Below are 18,961 nucleotides of genomic sequence, written 5' to 3'. Positions count from 1 at the left end.
GCAGGAGCCGGCGGACGGGGCTGCCCGCCTGCGAGCCCCCGGAGAGCCAGGCGCCCCCCGAGGGCTTTGTGAACGCCGTCTTCCTTTTCTCCCCTTGCCCCCACTCGCGGAGGGAGCTGCGGCAATTCCTCTCGGGGAGCGACGAGCCTTCCTCCTCTCGTCAGCTGCCCACGGTTCAGGAGCTGGCCGAGAAACTCTTGCCCAAGAGTGTGCAGGAATTGATTGTGGGCCAGAAAATCACGCTGTTCTGGGTGGACACTGCGGAGTGTTCTCAGGTAATGAGATTATATGTACCGCACAGCTTCTAGCTGTGAGTACTAGTGGGTCGTATTCTATGCTACTCTCCCTTATAAGTAGGGAGAGCAGTTTTATGCTGTAGTCTTTGAGTGGGAGCGGAAGCTGTTCAGTTACTGCCATTTTAGGAGACTGAAAACTGGAATGGTAGTTCTCCCCATGGATCTATTTTAGCAATTGAGTAACTGTACAGTGTTTATTGATGGGTTGTCTTGTGCTTTGAGTTAAGTAGGAGTTACAGTTACTCAGAATTGTAAATAAGCAGTCTGACAATTCAGGTGTCTAGGTACATGCTTGGAAATATTGGCTCCCTCTTTCAGTGGGAATAGTGCTTTCTTTATTGGGCTCCTGATAATGAACTTCATAAACACTTGGAAAGCACTGTGTTAAGATGCTCTGTACGCATTTCTTATGCCAGTTCTTCTAGAAGCATGCGATCTTGGTTTCTTTGGTTGGAAGTTATCTCACTGCCAACATTAACTTCTCTCTGTTTCTTTGTTTCAGGTGACTGAATCCCCAGATCATGTTGGATACTGGACAATGTTTGAACTGATCCGTCAGATGGGAGGCACCATTTTGCCATCTGAAACCTTAGTGCAGTGTTTGAGTCACCAAAGGGCAGATCTTGCTTGTGGCTTTCTTGGAGGTTCGAGTTCCCCAATTCCACAGACTGTGCCTTGGACCATGCTTCTGCCGTTGGACGCGACTTTGAACTGCTTGTTCTCGAAGCCCTCTGTATTTCAAGCAGTATTCCCCCGGCAAGAAGGAACGTTGTTTCTCAGCATGCCTGGTAATGAAAAAGAAATAGGTGTACATAGTAATAGCTGTGATCTCTCATGCAGGGTCCTCAATGAGTTTCCCTTGTGCACAGCATGTGGTAGAAGTAACTTCGGATATTTAAGAGCCTAAGTTTTAAAAATACTCAAGTCCTGCATGTGCTTTAGTTCTCTGATATGAGAGCTATTAGCTTGTATTTCTGACATAATCTCTTCAGTTTTCCGTGCTTCCAGAAGTTTGGATGTGCGAAGAGCTCTTTAGTGGTTGCACCTTACGTAGGTGTACACCCTTTTCAAAAGAAAACGGATTAGCTTTAAAGCAACATGCGGTGTCCCTTGGCTCTTTATTTAGCAGTCCCTTTGTGCAATCGGCTCCTTGAGGGCTTGGGGAGGAGGTCAGTTCTGCAGTACACTGACTGTAGAGCTATTCCCAATTTAATTGCAGAACTTTTTTTTTTTTTTTTACGTTGAAGTTGTCTCTTCATCTAGATGTAAAACCCATTTCACTTGCCTCAGGACTTTTGCTTTATCTTATCCTCACACAGGAGGAAAGAAGCAGGAAAGCTGTGCTGTGACGCTGGAACCCCTAGCCATGAGCCAAAGACAACTGCATTGTCCAGTCAGCATCTTCCTGAAAGGTAGCTTGACGGGTTGGAGCATGATGCAGGCTGGCCACTTTCTCACAGAGAGCTGGATATTGCGGAGCTCACAGGCTGAGCAGGCAGAACATAACAGGTCACTGTTTCATCAGCTGTTAGGGAGTCTAGTGACTGAAGAACTGCACATGGTAAATCTTTCTCTTTGTCTTAAACTGTCTATTCTGAAACAAGCTGTGAGAAAAGATGTGATAGTGTGTCATGTTGTGGAGACAATCGTAGCGGCATTAGTTGTACTGCACGTTGTTCTGAATGTAGCTCCAAATGAGCATTCTTTAGGAAAGCGTGCAAGTCTGTAACCTGTTTGTCAAGTACATGTACTCCTGAGGTCTCTATTTCTAGGTAACGTAAACAATTTTTTTTTTTAATGTAGGTTGCTGAGGTGTCTCTGTCTAAATCTTGGTGCCTCTGCACTGCTGTTTTATCACCACTTTCTGAGAGCACTGCGGTTCTGACTATCCTCGGTACTGAGGAGACTGCTGAAGTTCAGCAATGCCACCTTGAAGGAGCTGTAGTGGACAACTCGTCCCAAGACCAGGCTCTTTTCCGAGATGTTGTGAATGGTGTGTTGAGTAAAATGAACACATCAGCGGAAGATTCTCTGGCTAGTATGGGTAGGTGTTGGGAAATGTAAAACTTACCCATCTTTTGATCATCTCCTAGATCTGATTTGGAGTGGAAAAATCTAAAGCTAATCATTTCCTCAGTAAGGAGTCTCTCATTTTTGTGACTTGTTAACTTTGTCTTAATCTCCGTGGCTCAGGCCTCATGATGCAGAAATCTGCACTGCATGCCTTTCTATTTTATTGACAGACCCTTAGTTTCCATTAGCATGTAGATAAAGCACAGCTACTTGTGCCTGGGGACAAAGTTTTAGAATGAGAGCCATCCCTGGCCAGTAAAGCCTTCAGGTGTGGCTGCAAGGAGGCTGCTTTGAGCTCAACTGTCTTGTATTATAGTTAATCTTATGAGTCTCCTTGCCTTATATATTGGCTATTAAATTGCTCCTTCAGGAGCAGAGGTTAGGGACCCTTTGCTTTAGAGCTTCTGTGAAGGCTGGGATCTTCTGCCACTTCATTTAGCTTTTTTCTAACTATTTTTTTGTGTGTGTCTGCTCACAGGAGAAGAAACTCCTATACCGGAGTGGGTCCATCAGGAACTGTCCCATACAGGGGCCTGGCATCCTTCAGTGCTTGAAGCATGGTATCCTTCATCGAACATGTGTGGAGCAAGCTCAGATCTGATGGAGTCATTCAGGTATCTTTCTGAATAATAATCATCCAGGATTTCTGCTTCCTGGTAAGGGCATGTGGCTGTAGTGTTGCTCAGAGTTCTAGCATTAGAACTCAGTCCTCAGTTTACTGTGTGCTTTTGCTTTGATATGTATTGGTGTATGAACAAAAGAAACTGGGAACAGGATGTTTGGGTAGCAGTTAGCGTGGATTAAGATCTTGACATTTTCAGGAGTGACATAAAATGACTTAAGCTTGTTGGGGAAATATCAGGCTTCATCTCTTCTTACCATCATATCTTAGGGTATGATAAGATCCACTGCAAGATACTGTAATAGTGCTTGTGTTACCACAGTTGGTATTTAGCAAAAGTGAATAAGCCTGCTTTTTTCAAAGATCTTGCTGAGTGAAACACAAAAAACCGCAGGATAGCTTAGCACAAAGCTGCTCATGTGGTTTTGGCATGGGTCGGTGGCGTAGCCATTGTACGTCACGTAACTCCTTATGCTTGTTTCCAACTTGATGTGACCCTTTTAAGAGGCTGGCTTGGGTTTTTTATATCTTAAGTAAGATTTTGGGGAGCAGGCTTTGGAGGAGTACTTGCACTATACTGCTGTGGACTGGCACCTAGGAAAAACCTGGTTCCTGTCCACTGGGAACAAAGGATATGCTTCTTAATTCCATCTCTTTTGCTAACTGTATTGAATGGTGCTCTTATATAGGCTGCTGCAGGTTCCTTGTGCTAATGGGAAGGGTGATGCAGACCAAGCTGAAGGGGAACTCTCAGAAAGTCTATCTGAGCTGTACCAGAGAAAATGCAGTGAAATGTCTGCTGCAGCTGGACCAGGAAATAAAAAAAGACGTATGTATACCATGGGATTATATGTGCATGTTGCCAAGTAAAGATGATAGACTTCTCAGCTGGCCTTTTTAATGCATGAACCCTAGAGATCTCCACTCTCCTGAATAGTGGCACCCTTCAGGTTTTTTTTTTTTTCACTTAGAGGTGGCATCATTTGCATACTAATACTGCGATGTTCCTTTAGTACAACTCAAGTGACTCAAGGCTTTGCAGTGACTGACAGAAGTGTTAAAAAGCAGCATGTAGAGCTCTGCAGTTTCACCAGTTGTTGAAATAGGACCACTGCAGCTACTAGTAAATACCTCTCAACTTTGTTCTAACTTGGAGAAATCAAATGCTCTCTTAGAGTTTCGTCATTGTGTTTCCATACACCAGACACAGTTGTGTATACCCTGACCTGATGTATCCCTAAGTTTTTTGCTCTGTCAGCTATTTCTATGACATAAGATTACTTCCTATATATGTAACTTCTGGTTATGCAGACAGTAGTTCTTACGGAGAGCAACATTTTGCGCCTGCTTTTTGCTTAGAGAAGCAGCCTCCTGCTATGCTGTCTGTACATGTACTTCATGGAGAAATACAGACACTTTTGGCCATGTTTTCCACTAGAAGGTTACTAATCTTGCTCAGCAGTAACACAGAATTTAGTATTACGTGCTGCCTTGGGTGGAGCTCCTGCTCAATGTGTCTGACGGCTGAACTCCCTTCTTGTGGTCTTGCAGGTGGGGTTCCCCGAACTCCAGTCAGGCAGAAGATGAAGACCATGTCCAGATCCCTGCAGATGCTCAACGTAGCAAGACTGAATGTAAAAGCTCAGAAGTTTCAACCTGATGCTGCGCCACCAACTGTGAACGAGAAGGTTCCACAGAAGCTTTCGGCAAAAAGATTGGATGAAAAGGTGGAAGAAAAGGAAAAGGCACTTAAAATATCAATAGGTGTGTGTTGTCAGTCCTGATATTTGTTGGAGGTCACATGTGATTTCTGTGGAAGGGAGAGGGAAGGATAATAAGGGAGTGTTGGGTGCTAGGGTCAATGCTTGGATTTCTGTGTGTTCAGCTTGGCACAGAGCAGCTGGTATCTTTTTTTCCACCCTTCTTCCAGTTAGTTTTTGTAAATGTTTACAACGTAGTGTTACAACGACTCCTGGGGTTAGTTTCCTGCCTTGTCTCCATTGGAACTATGGTTTTTCCTTAACTGAAAGAAGTAGTGGGAAGCACCTCATTTACTAATTATGCAGAATTAAAGAGAATTTCTTGACTGCTGCAGTACCCTGAAAGCTTGGTGATCTACGGAACTAAGCTTATCATTTGTCATGGGTCTGGACCTGGGACTGCTTCTGTTAGTGTTCTGTGGCCTGGATACGTCTTTGCTGGAGAAAATATCTTCTGATAAGCTCCTCTGTTCCCCTCTTCAGCTGGAAGGAGTGTTTTATCAGTAAGGTGTGGTGAACAGGCATTTATTTATTTCCTGTGCAGACTTCAAAAACGAGGAGGAACTCCAGTCCCATTTAATTGCAAGCTACCAGAAGGCGGTTGCTGAGGGTGTTCTTTCATCCGTGTGTGCCCAGAATATGGTCACAGCCATTAAAAGGTTCTTGAAGCTACAAGATGCCAAAGAGGAAGAGGTAGGTAAGAGCATGTGGACAGGGTTGTTATTGTTACTGATCTGGAAATTGAAGTTTTTACTGTTTCAGGCTACCTTTCCTTCGTCTTGCATGAAGGTTTTGTGCACGTAGTCAAAACCACAACCGCAAACCACTACGATCTGTGCCAACTCAGTAGTGAAAAACTGTAGGTAGTTGTAAAGAATGCAGGAAAATCCAGTTATCAGTTTACACCTTTGCTAAAGCTTGTAATAGATGTCTTCATCTGACCTCACACTGACCTCGTTCTGAACTCTAATGTCACTTACTCAAAGACAGTATTTTAAAAAATACATTCCAGCAAACCATATTTTAAAAAGGTGCATCTTCTGGTTTTGCTTTATATGGCAAACCTAGGCCTACTACCTCTCCAGGGAAGAGAAATAGTTCATGCCATTTCTTAAAGTCTTTAACGCTATTTATAGACTTCAAGTAACTCACTGAAACCAGAATTGGTAAACTTGAAAAAATCAAAAAAAAGTACTGTGAAAGACAAATCCATAGTTAATGAAGAAGGCCTGAAGCTGCAAGCAAGTGACCTTCTCAGGTTTCAGGCTGTAAGTTTGTCTTGTGTCATCATGACTTTGCTACTGAAACAAAGAATTATTTTTCCTTCAAGGAGAAGAAAAATGTTGAGCTATTCCCAAAAGAATGGGTCAAGAGAGGAGAGGTGGAAGAAATCTGTCCTGCAGGCAGGGAACAGACTTGCAAGTTTTTGCTGTAATTGTGTCTCTGCAGGTGGCCTGTGTGGAGAGAGTCCGAAACCATCTCCTGAAGAACAGCAAAATGCTCCGACAACAGCATGGCTTACAGAAGGAGACCAAAGTCAGAGAGTATGAGGCACTGTTTACTGTCACTTCTGTGATACTGTGGAGTGGGTTAACCTTTTTGAATGGTGGCTCTTCTGTACATGGGGGAAAAGTGTTCATGTTGGGTAAATATTGCAAGGAGAATCTCTGGTCACAGTAAAAATATTTCATTAAATGCAAATACACGTTGCTGTGTGATAAGCATTGCAGCCTATATCTAAAATAAGGCATCTCCACTGCCACCAAAATGCAATGCTGACCAAATGACGCTGTCTAAAGAAGCCACTTCCCTTCCCGTTGCTTTTTTTGAACATATCTTTTGCAGTAAATATACTGTTTCCATCAGAAAAAAGGCAGTGAACAATTGCTTGTTTTCTTAGGTGCCGACTCCAGGTATTTTTGCGCCTGGAGTTATGCCTTCAGTGCCCTTTGCTGCAAAGCAATGCTGATGAAATGGAGCAGCTGTTAGAAGAGGCAAGTAAACTTATAGACCAGATTGTGTTTCTGGCTGGCACTAGAAATGCAGACCTGGAATCTGTAGTTTTCCCCTTGATTTTACTGTAACACTATATTCCTTGCTTTAAAAAAAAAAAAAAATCAAAAAACCACAAACAAAACACTACCCAAAAAAACCCCTCCAAACCCCACAAAACTGGTGTTGCAACTGTCTCAGTCTGTTTTCCCACCTGACTCTGTCTTCCAGATGACAGATATGCTGCGCGTTTTATGCCTGACTGAAGACCCAGGGTATCTTACAAAGTTTCTAGAGGAAATACTAGAATTGTAAGTTTTTTAGGATGACGTAAGCGTTACTGGCGACTGGTTCTGGTTTGGATATCTTCTCTGAGTAAACAGCAATCTACAGCTTTGATTTACTGAATTTTGTAACTTTCAGAATTTAAGATGCATTGTTTGTTATGCATATATCTCAGTTAAAGAAAAAGTAGGTGGTAAGCAAGTAAACTAATGATAAAGAGTTGATTTTTCTGTTGTTCTTTAATTGACACATAAGAACAAAGATTTAGGTCAAACCTTGGGATTGAAACAGTGACAGTTCTGTGGGGGATTGTAGTTGATACGTGTTCTTTCTGATCTAGGTATATGAATTCTATACCGAAGACCCTTGGAGATATTTACTACGGTCTCGGTACACAGATACCCCCGAAGCTGGCATCTGTTCTGCCTTCTGATTTCTTTAGTGATGACTCTGTGACTCTGGATAGCAAGTCTCCAGGCCTTCCATCCTCTTTATCATCTGCCTTAACTCCCAGCACTCTTTGCCCACGCACAGAGAGCGATCAGCTGGAGGAGCTGCGCACCAGATCTGCCAAAAAGAGAAGGTAATAATTCCAAATTATTGGATAAGAGGCAACTTGTTGCGGCCTGAGCTGTGGCTGAGGAGTTTTCTAAACTACAGCTCAGTCATCTTTGGTTTTGTTGCTGGATACCTAGCTGGGGTGAGCTGACACATGCAAAGAGCTCTGCAGCCAGAGAGAAATACTAAGGGCTCCCATTTTTAATTTTAACTTGCCATTGTTGCCTATATGAAAGTGTGATCTTGATTCTGTATGTGTATCTTATGCACAAGTGGTGTTCATGAGCATCTTCCATGAGAGGAGGAGAATGTTCTGTCCATAGGTGACCTCTTGTTGTGAAAACTGATTTACTGCAGACCTTTGTGTTGAGGATCCTGTGTACGCTTTCGTAAACTGCAAAATGACGTTTAACCTTAAAGTGAAGTGTAACTATTTACATTGCAGATCATCTTTAAGTGTTGTAATGTTAGTAAGGTACCAACACAATTTTCAGTCTGAGTTTAGGTTAAATCCTTCTAGAGTTAAACCTAAGTTTGATTGTCATTAGGTTGGTAACTATGCTTCTGACCTTATTTTAACCTAATCTTTGTGTACTTTCTAAAGGAATAATGTATTGGCCAGGCACAGGAGCATGACAGAAGCACCACAGAACTTGCGTCAAATTGAGATTCCCAAGATAGCCAAGAATCCCATCAGAAAGGTAAAACCCTTCCAAAAGGATGGTGTGGGTGGCTTCTGAAGGGGTGCGGCAACGTTGTGAAGGGACACTCGAGTGCAAGAAGTCTTGCTCTGTATTCCCTAGGGAACTGTGCCCTGTATTGGCTGTACAGGCTTTGAAGGAGAAACTGAAATGGAAATAAAGCGTGGTTCAGAGCTTACAGTTAGTATTCACGGTAGTTAAATGTGACACTAAGCTGCCGCTGAGGCTAACTTTGTTTTGTTTCAGGAGAACTCGCGTTCTTACCTCGCTACTGAGAAGTCCCAGCAGATGCCTTTATTGCAGAAAGAAGCAGTGCAAGGTACATGAACTCCTAGCTTTTCCATGGAAATGTGCACATGTTCTCCCTGTAAATTTTAGTCTGCCATGATGGAGTTATGCTGAAGCATACTGGAAATCTGAAGGAAGTATTACTGAATTCTGCAAAAACTTTGAGGGTCAAGGAGGAAAATACTGCATTCTGCGTGTGCTCGCATGCAGAAAACCTAAATCCTGTATCGTGAAAAGAAAACCTTTCCGTTCTTCCTTGAATCTTGCAATTATTTTCATCTTCTGTGCCCTGAAAAGAAAATGGGGGCAAGAGTGAACTCCTGTATCTGGAAACAGAGTATCTCTGCGCAGAATAACTGATCAAATTAAAATCCCACGTGTGTTCTGTGAACCAACGTGCTTCAGTTGAAGTTTTGTAGCTCACTTAATGTTGCTCCATCTGGAACACCCACTGGCTGCTTTTTCTGCTATGGTATTTGCTTGCAGCTTATTGCTGGAATGATGCAAATTGGTAAGAGAAATCCAGGGTGGATTTAGCGGAGGACATGTTCCAGTAGCAGAAAAACTTTCTAATTCTTTGTGGCCTCTAAAAAGTTGTATTTCTGGACTGGTATGTGATGCTGCCATCACTAGTCACCTGACAGAATTTATCTTCCTGTGACTTGTATTTTTTCCCCTTTTAATCTGATCACTTCTTGCTTTGTCTTGCCTCCCAGAGGTTACAAAGGTAAGGAGGAACCTCTTCAATGAAGAGATACTTTCACCATCGAAAAGGTCTGTGAAGAAGATGCCTAGAAGCCAGTCAGTATCTGCTGTGGAAGGCTTGAGATACGAATGCACCGATGAAGGCGCCAGAGGTAGGATAGGATGTGACTGGGGAAGAGCTTTTACTAAAATTCCTATTTTTGTGTCTGTGAAATAATTAATTATGGTAAGTTTGTAACGAAGGAGAAAATATTTAGATCATTGCTGTGGTGTTGGGAGGGTGAATAGGATGGTATTGAAATGGCAGCCTACTTTTTACTGAACTCTACATCTCATAAAGAAAACTAATGTTAAAAATGCATGGTTAAAAAAGGGTCTGTGAAGAACTGAAGTTATCTCAGTAGTCTGTCTGACACAGTCAGGACTTAATATTGAGGGAGTGGGAAGGAGGTGTAGACACTGGACTCTGAAATGATGATAGCTTGAGGGCTGGGAGGCTGATGCGCAATGATTCTGTATGGGCTGTCATTCTTAAACTGAAGCCTATACAAAACTCTATCTTTGTCCTAACTGCTTTGTAAGTGTGTGATGTTATAGCTCTTGCTTGATTCGCAGATCGTCGCAAGCTGTTGACCAAGAGAGTTGCAGAAACGCCGCTCCATAAGCAGGTTTCCAGGAGGCTGCTACATAAGCAGATCAAAGGCCGGTGAGTAAGCTCTTTCTGAGTTTCTTCAGTAAGGGCTGGATGTCTGATGGCTGCAGGCACAAGAACCAGGTGTCCTCTTTGTTGCCAAAGGGTCATCCTCACCAAAGGCAGTAAGGAAACCAGTGGAGGCAAGTTCCATTGCCTGACTGGGGAGAAATACTGCTTGCTTCATTGTGTAAGTCGGGATGCTTTAATTCCTGCAGACAACTTCTGTTTAGGTTTGGTTGCTGTTTTGAGGGCTTCTGAAGGAGAGGCCTGGGATGTATTTTGTGGACTCCAGGCTGAAATGTAGCATTTACTTCCATGTAGAACTGTTAACTATACAGTTGGACAGTTACACATACACAATCAAACGTTGATAGGAGGCAAAGTGTTTACTAATTGCTCACTAATTGCCCACAAAGCAATACGTTGTTGTAGAATAGAGTACTGCTTTGTCAGCCTGTGTGGTTGGAACTAGATGATCTTTAAGGTCCCTTCCAACCCAAACCATTCTGTGATTCTGTTTCTGTAAATGTGAACAGTATGCCAAGTCAAAAATGTCTGCTGTTTCTCAAGGTCTTCTGATCCAGGTTGTGACACCGATGTTGTAGAAGAATCTCCAGAGAAGGCCATAAATAGTAAGCGCTGATTTTTTTGATTAGAGGTGCCTTTGCTGTGTGGTAGCTCATCAGATGAGCATGCTTCAGGTTATGTAATTTGTGAATAGTCAGTACAAAAGGGTTGTACTGTTCTGTTGGAGCACAGCCTCCTCTGAGAGAATTATTTGCTGCTCACTGCTTTGACAACCCTGTGTAGTTGAAGTTAAGAAAGAAAGGTAGATAGTAACTCTTTTTAAAATGAAAAACGTAGCAGCTCAGGATCTTGTTTACCCTCTGACACCTGTCAAACCAGCACATGCAGGGTTTTTTAATGTAACTTCAGCGTGTTGTGTTGTGACCCTGACAGTGCCCTGATTTCTGCTGTAACAGGTAGGCACCTGGCTCTGGAGTGTCTCAGTGTTATGTTGGCTACTGCTGTTTCTTATCCCCAGGAAAGAAGATAACAGCATGGTTGGGCAAGCAGGAGGAAGAAATCACTAGTAAAAAGACAGAATTTTAGTCATGTGACCTGGATGTAGCTTGAATTGAATGTGGCTTTTCTAGCATTTCTTGTGGTGTAGTGGCTAGAGAGGGATGGGAGTAATAACTTAGAGGAGGGGGCATGATGACTTGGGATGAGGTTTGTATGCATGAATATTCCAAATCCCCAAGAAAGTTGAAGCTTTCTTCTTCACATGCTTGCCTCCCTACATGAGAGAGTTAGCTGGATGTAAATTTCTTCTAAAGGGTGTTCAGTTCTGAACTGTCCCTCAAGATGGTCCTCATTGTTGAGGGAGAACAAAAGCTCCATGTGGAATATCCTTACCTTTTTAGAAGCCGGTTTGAGAAGAAGCCCACGCATCAAACAGCTGTCTCTGAATAGGACCTGCTCTGGTGTTTTCCATTCTGCTACACAGCCCAGCTCACAAAATTTGCAGCGAGTCCATCGGGGACAAGAAGAGGGAAGCTGTACGCTGCAGGATGTAGAAGGTACTGAATGGGATTTGAGCAGGCTGATGCTGCTGATCTGAAAAGCTGGCATGGCTAGCTCAAGTTTGATTTGATTTGGCTCTGCAAGAGACTGTAAGAAGCTAAGAGCTATCGTGTAATATCTTTTGCAGACAGAAGTTCAACCCCAGTAATTATTTTTGAATTGAGAATCTGAATTTGGAGGATGGTAAGGCAGCTCTTGCTATGCTGCATAATACACTGCCAACTCAAGAAACCAGTCAGGCCCATCTAACAATACAACTGTCAGTCTGTGTTCCTTAAATGCAGTGAAATCCCTGTAAAATATGGGACAGAAATCCTAAAGCTTAGTTTCAGTCTACTCTGTGGCAGCATAAAGCGGTGACGGATAGGGTTGTCTCTGCTGGCTTTCTCAGTAGGATTATCAGCTCTAAGTGGTGACGTTTAGTTCTTCATACTGTACTTACTAAACCCTTAGTCATGAACCAGAACTTTCTTGAGCTACAAGCTATAAACAGAGTAAGAGGTTGAGCTGTTTTGTATCTTTTTTTTTTTCTGCTAGAGCACTCTTTCTACAGGTGGATATTAATTTCATATTCGGAAATAACAGTAATTCTGGCGAAGCTTTAACATTTGGCTAGAAAAGAACATGCCAGGGCTTCAGGCTTTATACAGTACTTGTCTGGGTCACTTCCGATGTACGGACAATTGTTCATGGCAGGTGACTTGGTGTCAGTTGAATTGTACTGTTCCACTTTATAGGCGTTAAGCGGCGTTCAGAGACCCCCGCTGTCCAGACTCCCAAGAGGTTGTTCTTTGGTGCAGTCACTGACACATGTAGTCCTGCAGTGAAGTCTTCACCTGGAAGGAGGAGAAGAAGAAAAGATTCCTTACATTTAGAGGAGCTGACTGCCTGTCAGGTAGAAAGACTTACCTCTCTTTCTTCCCATCCCCTTCTTCCATTCATGTTTAGTGAGACCAACATATCTTTAAATTTAGTGTTTCTGTAAAGTCTAATCAAATGTTTTGTGTTTTAAATCTTGAAGTAAATATCAAGAGGGGTAGATAATGCTGGAATAGAACAAGCACGATTTTTGGTTTTTCTTGCAGACTCCTAGAAAGACACCTCGTAAATTTGCCCAGCAGCCACTGAATTCTGCCAGTAACCTACCAAGGAGGTCACCTCGCATTCTCCACAGGACACCACAGAAGCTTGAGAAGACTCCTGGCAGAAGTCCAGCTGCTAAGCAGACTGCAGTGAAGTGTCTGGGAAAGTACTTCTCTCATCCTGTAGAAAGGGTCAAGTCACCATCTGCGCTAACTGAAAGTAAGAGGGTTCGCTTACTGCAAGTGACTTCTAAGGACTGTTCTCCAGCAGAAGGACTTCCTCCTTGCAAAGAGGCTGGCTTACAAATACCAGAACATAATGGGGCAAGGAGCCTTGCAAACCCTTCATTACCCCTGACAGATTCAAACCCAGCTCCTTCTTCCCCCTCTGCTGTCCAGGAAAGATGTTTTGCAGAAGTGCAAACTCCAAGGCGTTCCTTGAGATACCTCTCAAAATTAGCATCTCCAGGTGGTGCTCAGCACCAAATCCTCCCAAAGGAAGCTCACATGCACTCAGATCCAGTATTGCAAGCAACTGAAAGTATTCCCAGGAAACCTGAAGATCCAGGTTCACGATTACACGCCAGCCCGCTGAATGCAGAAATGCTGGAGCTTGCTGTGAGGAGTTCTCCTCTCTGTGAAAGTTCCACAAATGCTGTGGCGATCCGCTCTCCTTCCCATGCACAGACCAGGGAGTCTGACTGCGAACTTAGTGCATCAGAACCATCTTCTCAAAAACCTCAAGGTATTGCTGTCATTTCACCGAGGTCCCTGCTTCACACATCCAAGCAGGCCACGTGTGAACCAAATTTGGGAGGAGAGAACCTCATGCTTGCATGTGCAACACCTAAAAATAAGGACGATCATCACGATAGCGGTGGCAGTTCTTCTGTAGAAAGCCTCCAGCATTGTCAGTTCCAAATTGCTGAAAATACCCCTGTATCAGAGAAAAATAAAGCGATGGATGTAGCATCTCAAAAGTCTTCTTCCAGAGAGGACTTGGAAAATTTGGAATAGCGTTCTGCTGGAGGGCAGGTACATGCACAGAATGCTGAGGGAGAGTGTGAGCAATTAGTTAAGGAAGGGAACTCCAGCACAAACACTTGTGAGTCCTTCCTTAGTGGTTCTCAAACAGTTAGTGATGACTTGGTTCCAAGAACCCTGCTGAGTGAAGAATATGCAGAGCTGAAGGCTCAGAGTCCAAAGAGACACTACAGATTTGCCCTGAATACTTCACCTCCTACCCCAAAGTCTGCTCCTGCCTATTCCTTACGCTGCACTGCAGACAGGAGGCAGCGGGAGGCTGCGGCACGGATGGGAAATCCGCAACTTCTAGCCAAGTTGTCTACTAAAAGTCGCTGCAAACTGCCTGCTGGTAACCCACCAACTTACGAAGTCGAAATTGAAATGCAAGCTTCAGGCCTGCCCAAGCTTCGCATTAAGAAAATTGCCTCTTGCTCTTCACTGGAAGTTCAGCCTGAAGCAAGTACCAACCAACCCAAGGGAGGAGAAAGCCCATTTGGTGATGTTGCTATGACCTGGTGTAACAAGCACCCGGGAAAACCAGCAGCTGCCTGTGTTTCACCGTCCTGCTTTCGCTCTTTCCACAGTACCCCTGGGAAAGGCAGAGGACAGACCTACATATGCCAGTCATACACCCCAACGAGCTGCGCCTCTAACGCCACCTCTCCATCCCCCGTAGAAGCAGGAGTTCCCTGGACGCCCTCCCCAAAGCAGAAGGGGAAGACTACCCCCGATGCTATCAATGACTGGCCTCGGAGAAAGAGAGCTGCAGGCAGCACTGCTAACGCCAGTGGTGGTCCGAGTGAGAAGAATGCCGATGACCAGAAGAGAATGTCAACAGGCAGAGAAGGAGAGATGAAGATCTGGGAGCGTGGCAGCAGTAAAGTAACAAGTACTCTTGGGGAGTTCGAACTGGAAGGGATTTACAGGCTCCAGGATCAGGCATCTCCTAGTGACTCTGAGCCCAGGGCTGATGAGGACTCTGCAATGGGAACTTTTGGCTTGAAATCTCGGAAGCGGGTCTTTACGTGTCTATCGCCAGAAAAGGAGGAGAATTGTGATGCAAAGAGGTCTTGCAGTGATGGGAGCACCTTGGATCTCGCCGGCTTTTCCACAGATGAGGGCAACAGAAGCAAATCAAGGACAGACTCTTTACTTCCCCAGAAACCAGGAGCAAGTGTGCTCGTAACTTCTGAGCAGCACGGTTCTGTAGGGGATGATGATGATGTCTTTCTTTTGTCAGGTAATGAAGTGTCAGGAGTGACATTCCAGTGATACTGGGAGATGGTTAAAAATGTAAGGTACACAAAACCAAGAAGACAACTGGTTTCTGTTTGACTGTCTGAGGGAGGATGAGGTGAAGGGGGGCAGTGGGTTGAAAATGACATGGAAGTTACTTATGTGGAGAGGCAGATTAGATGTGTTCATCAAGGGAGTATTAATGATGGGAGGGAGATCAGAGAAACAGCAAAGTGTAGGAGTCTGGAGGAATTTAAAAGGAAAGTTTGAGAGCTTGTAAACCGTGCAAACTCAGGAGTGAATAAAGGTGGTGTAAGGTAACCACGGAGTTGAATGCAAGCTGTGCCTGGAGGGAAGCAATACCTCTCCTATTGCAGTGTGCGTTGAAATTAGAGCAGGCAATTCACTTGGGTTCCTGTCGATGCCACTGCTTCTGCCCAGCAGCCAGCACTGACGTTAGCTCTTTAAAGCCTGGCTGCTGCAGCACAGACCGGAGCCTGGTCGGGGGGGGTTAGTCCTGTGGACACTGGTATCTATTGGTGCTTGTGGTGGGCTCGTTGAAGGTGGGTGTCAGAAACGATTGCCTGGCCAGCAGCAATGTTACAGCGGTAGGTAGTTTAAACTTAACTACCTCTTTGCTTTTGCGTGGGGTGCAGGTGATTGAGCTGAACTTGGTGACACAGGCTGTTCCAGCTCTCTAAGCAAGGCCTGGTTGAATCTCAAACACTTAATCCAGTGGTGTTCTGGAAATTCCATGCTACAGGGGACTATGGCAGGTGTTCCATAGTCATTGCATGCCCTGGAGTGTTAAAGCTTCAGTGTCTGCTTCCTCTTGCAAGGAAAGGTTTGTATACAGAGGTGTCTTACTCAACAGGTATTGCTGAGAAAAATGGGGAAACGTGGAAGCAACATGAGTCCATATTTAGGATGTGTAAATATATTAATGCTGCTAGTTATATACAAAAATAACAGCATTATTTAGCCTTAAGCCAGTCCTGTAAGAGACCTTCTGTACCTACAGGCCTGGTTTCTGTGTTGACAGACCATCATGATGGTGACCGTTTTCTCCCAGGGCACGCGAGTTAACGGAAGAGTAACTATGTTTAATACAAGTGAAGCGCTTCCCTACTAAGCCACCTCAGTAAATTAAATGTGCTAATTCGACTGACGCTGCCCTTCCTTGATGCCAGAACCAGCCTAGAGCTTGTTTCAGATAAACACTGCTTGTACCGATGGCAGTTTCGAGGTGGAGGAAGGGCTGCGTGTCACTGGAAAGCACTAGAGTTGTCGGTTTGCTCCAGCATCTCGCTGTGCTTCTCCAGGTTCAACCCCGCCAGTGAAGAGTGCGCTCTCCGCTAGCAGCCTCCTAGCGCTGACCCGGTCTCCGCTACTGTGCCAGGGACAGACGCCGCCCTCCCGAAGAATGCGTGTTCAAGGTAGGCTGGGCTTGAGCAGACTGCTCTCCGCTTGCCCGCAACTAGCCGAGAGCGCAAGCATACTGTGCTAGGGATTGGTCTTTGTGCGGAAAGCCTGTGCCTGCCACTTCTGTGTTCGGCGTCCCCATCTCACGCTTCCAAGGAGCGTGGCATGAACTGGGGAGTTGGGAGGGAAGGGGAGGTAGCAATGAAGAGAAAGGATAGCCTAGTAGGAAGTGCAGCTTGCTGTTCTTGTTTCCAGATTGTATTTTGCTTCTTGGGGTCACCAGGGAACTCTGGCAAACTATGGCTTTAACATACTCGTTCTCTTTTGTAGAAGAGGAATCTGATGCCTTCCAAAGTACTGCCAGCCAGGAGCTGTCTCCATTCCACATCATGGCTTCCAGGAAGCGTCCTCTTAGCAGGACTTACTCACGGAAAAAGCTGCTCAGCTGAAGTCTGGAGCCAGAACAGTATGGGAAATGTTCTGTTATCCCAGCCATACAACCTCCTTTTTACCAAGGACCTGAACTTGGATGGCACTGTCTCGTGTTGGTAGGAGACTGGATGCAACCATATGACAGTGGAAATAAGGACCATTCAAAATATTTTGGGGTTTTTTAACCCCCAAATAGCATCTCTCCATCCATTCAGAGCCTAGCTTGGGTTTTCTTGCACTTCTCCAGTGCTCGACGGCTCAGTTCTGCCGGGTGAAGAGGGAGAATGTCCCTTTTCTACAACTTTCTTGTAAAATAAACAGATGAATTTTTATCGTGTCAGTTAACCAAAAATCTGGCTAGAGCTCACATGAGGGGTGGAGGCTGCTGGAGGTGAACAGGTACAAAACAAGCCGCTGCCTATCTTGTACTGGTACCAACTGGGTCCCTCGGTTAGTTGCATCCAGTTTGCTGCAGGTTAGTGGGAAACTGACAAGCAGCTGAACTCCGGTTGAATGAATTTATCAAACGCTTGACAAGTGCCAAAAGACTACAGAGGAGGGGAAAGAGCTGGGAAGGAGAGGAGTCTGATTCTCCCTCTGTAGATCACAAATGATTTGGAGTATCTGCTGGCAGGTGCTGATGGAGCAGCTCTGGTGGTGTTTTCTGCAAACTGGAGAGGACCGGCTGGAGAAACTTCCTGGAGAGGTGCAACTTGGATGGGATAGCCGGAGGGCAGCTAAAAGGCTACTCTACCCACCTAAGTCACTGATTAAGTAGTGACAAGTTACCTGAGACAAACGTGCTTGCATTCTAACCCCACGAAGGCAGCAGAAACTGTGATTTGGTGCTGGAGATGTAGCCTGCCACAGGCCAAAGTTGTTCCTTATCTCGGAAGGGCTGGATTTTCTCTCTGGATAGTGATCTGCTTGTGCATGGCAGTGTGTTGGGGAAGCCTTACTAAGCAGGTGCTCAAACATTAAGGCAACGCTGTGAGAGCAACCGAGTTCCCAGGCACTGAGGTCTAAATAGAACTCCTTTCTGACATCCCCAGAGTGACCACTGGAGCCTCTGGCATGGCTTCATAAACGCACTCTGCTTTATTAGAAAAGTTACAGTAAAAAGGTAATAAAACACTGTTACTACAAAAAAAAAATCAATGTCCAAGGACTGCAGCGTGTTTCCCTCTGAGGCAGCTAGGGCTGAGTGAGCCCTGCAGCAGAGGTTTCCAAACTGTAAACAAGTTTTTAGGGTTAGAGGTATCTTCCCACTTCCCAGCATGTAAGCTGCTGAGGGTGGGAGGACAGGTGTCCAGTCGGCACCACCCGCAGTGGCAGCGCACGGAGGATGTCGGCTAGTGGCCCCTCACCCTGTATGCTTCCTTCCATGATGAAAAGTCACTCTTCCTCTGCCACGTACAGGCTTGTTGCCAGGCTGGCCTGGGGGGCAGGAAGGCTCTTCAGCTCCCATTGCAGTATCTGCTCCTCCCTGTCCTCTGCCAGGTCTGTCTAGACTGGGTTTCTCCTTACGTCTATCATCGTGGGGTGGTGAGGCGCTGAGGTCGCGTTCAGGCTGGCTCTGCGCAGCTCCCGGAGGGGTTTTGGGGCAGGAGCGAGGCTCCGTGGTGGGTGGGGCTGCCCCCCTCGCGCCAAGTGCTCGGTGTCCCTCTGCCGAGGGTCCCCGGGGCTGTCGCTGGGCAGGGAGGAACGCCTCCATGTTGATGGCAAAGGGGCATGCACCAGGTCCCTGCTCTCCTCCCTGGCCCAATGGCTCTCTTCAGTAGCCACGGGCTGCTCCCCGAGGCTGGACTCCTTGCAGGTCCTGAGCACAGGGGGAGCTCTGTCCCCAGCCCCTTGGATGCTTCTCTCCGGCCCTGTTGGGAGAGATTGGGGGTCCAGTGAGACAGTATCAGGATCTCTACCTTTCTCATCAAAATTGGTGCCTGCAGAGCACTTGCTTGAGGCCAGCAATGACTCTGCTCCAAGGTCTTACTGCCAGGGAAAGGGATTTAAACCCGGCAGGAACAGTAAAGCCCCATCTCACCTTTGCTCTGACCAGGGTGGAGGCTCATGTTACTCAGCCTCTGGTTCAGCTCCTGGTTTGCCCACAAATAACGGCTCAGCTCCTTTTCCAGCACCTGAATCCTCGCCTCATACTGCAGCTTGCTGCTGGCCAGCCCCTCCTCCATGTGCTCTACAAGGAAA

The 18,961-nt window shown here is 45.5% G+C and overlaps 2 protein-coding genes across 2 annotated transcripts in view; one reads left to right on the top strand and one right to left on the bottom strand.

Moving 5' to 3' along the window:
• Window positions 1-46: 46 nt before the first annotated feature.
• On the top strand, window positions 47-16,776 carry TICRR (TOPBP1-interacting checkpoint and replication regulator; the record flags this gene model as incomplete). Its single annotated transcript, XM_010152218.1, is given in 22 exon segments — window positions 47-275; window positions 799-1,084; window positions 1,616-1,857; window positions 2,100-2,340; window positions 2,851-2,983; window positions 3,681-3,820; window positions 4,543-4,755; window positions 5,296-5,444; window positions 6,201-6,295; window positions 6,652-6,745; window positions 6,975-7,054; window positions 7,369-7,611; window positions 8,191-8,287; window positions 8,534-8,606; window positions 9,292-9,432; window positions 9,896-9,986; window positions 10,545-10,606; window positions 11,402-11,557; window positions 12,299-12,456; window positions 12,647-14,909; window positions 16,228-16,341; window positions 16,658-16,776. Coding segments are annotated over 22 exon segments (5,419 nt in total), but the record flags the coding sequence as incomplete, so codon positions are not given.
• Window positions 16,777-18,265: 1,489 nt separating this feature from the next.
• The window catches only part of KIF7 (kinesin family member 7), a gene marked incomplete at its 5' end in the record, with an annotated part of 8,637 nt that continues 7,941 nt past the window's right edge, over window positions 18,266-18,961 (bottom strand). Inside the window, 2 exon segments of the mRNA XM_010152217.1 lie at window positions 18,266-18,630; window positions 18,801-18,950. Of these exon segments, the coding sequence (XP_010150519.1) occupies window positions 18,266-18,630; window positions 18,801-18,950 (515 nt within the window).

Source organism: Eurypyga helias, unplaced genomic scaffold (genome assembly GCF_000690775.1).
Source record: "Eurypyga helias isolate BGI_N326 unplaced genomic scaffold, ASM69077v1 scaffold10625, whole genome shotgun sequence".
Classification (NCBI taxonomy): Eukaryota; Metazoa; Chordata; class Aves; order Eurypygiformes; family Eurypygidae; genus Eurypyga; species Eurypyga helias.
The sequence above is the reverse complement of the archived record's forward strand: the minus strand, read 5'-3'. Positions and strand labels throughout refer to the sequence as shown.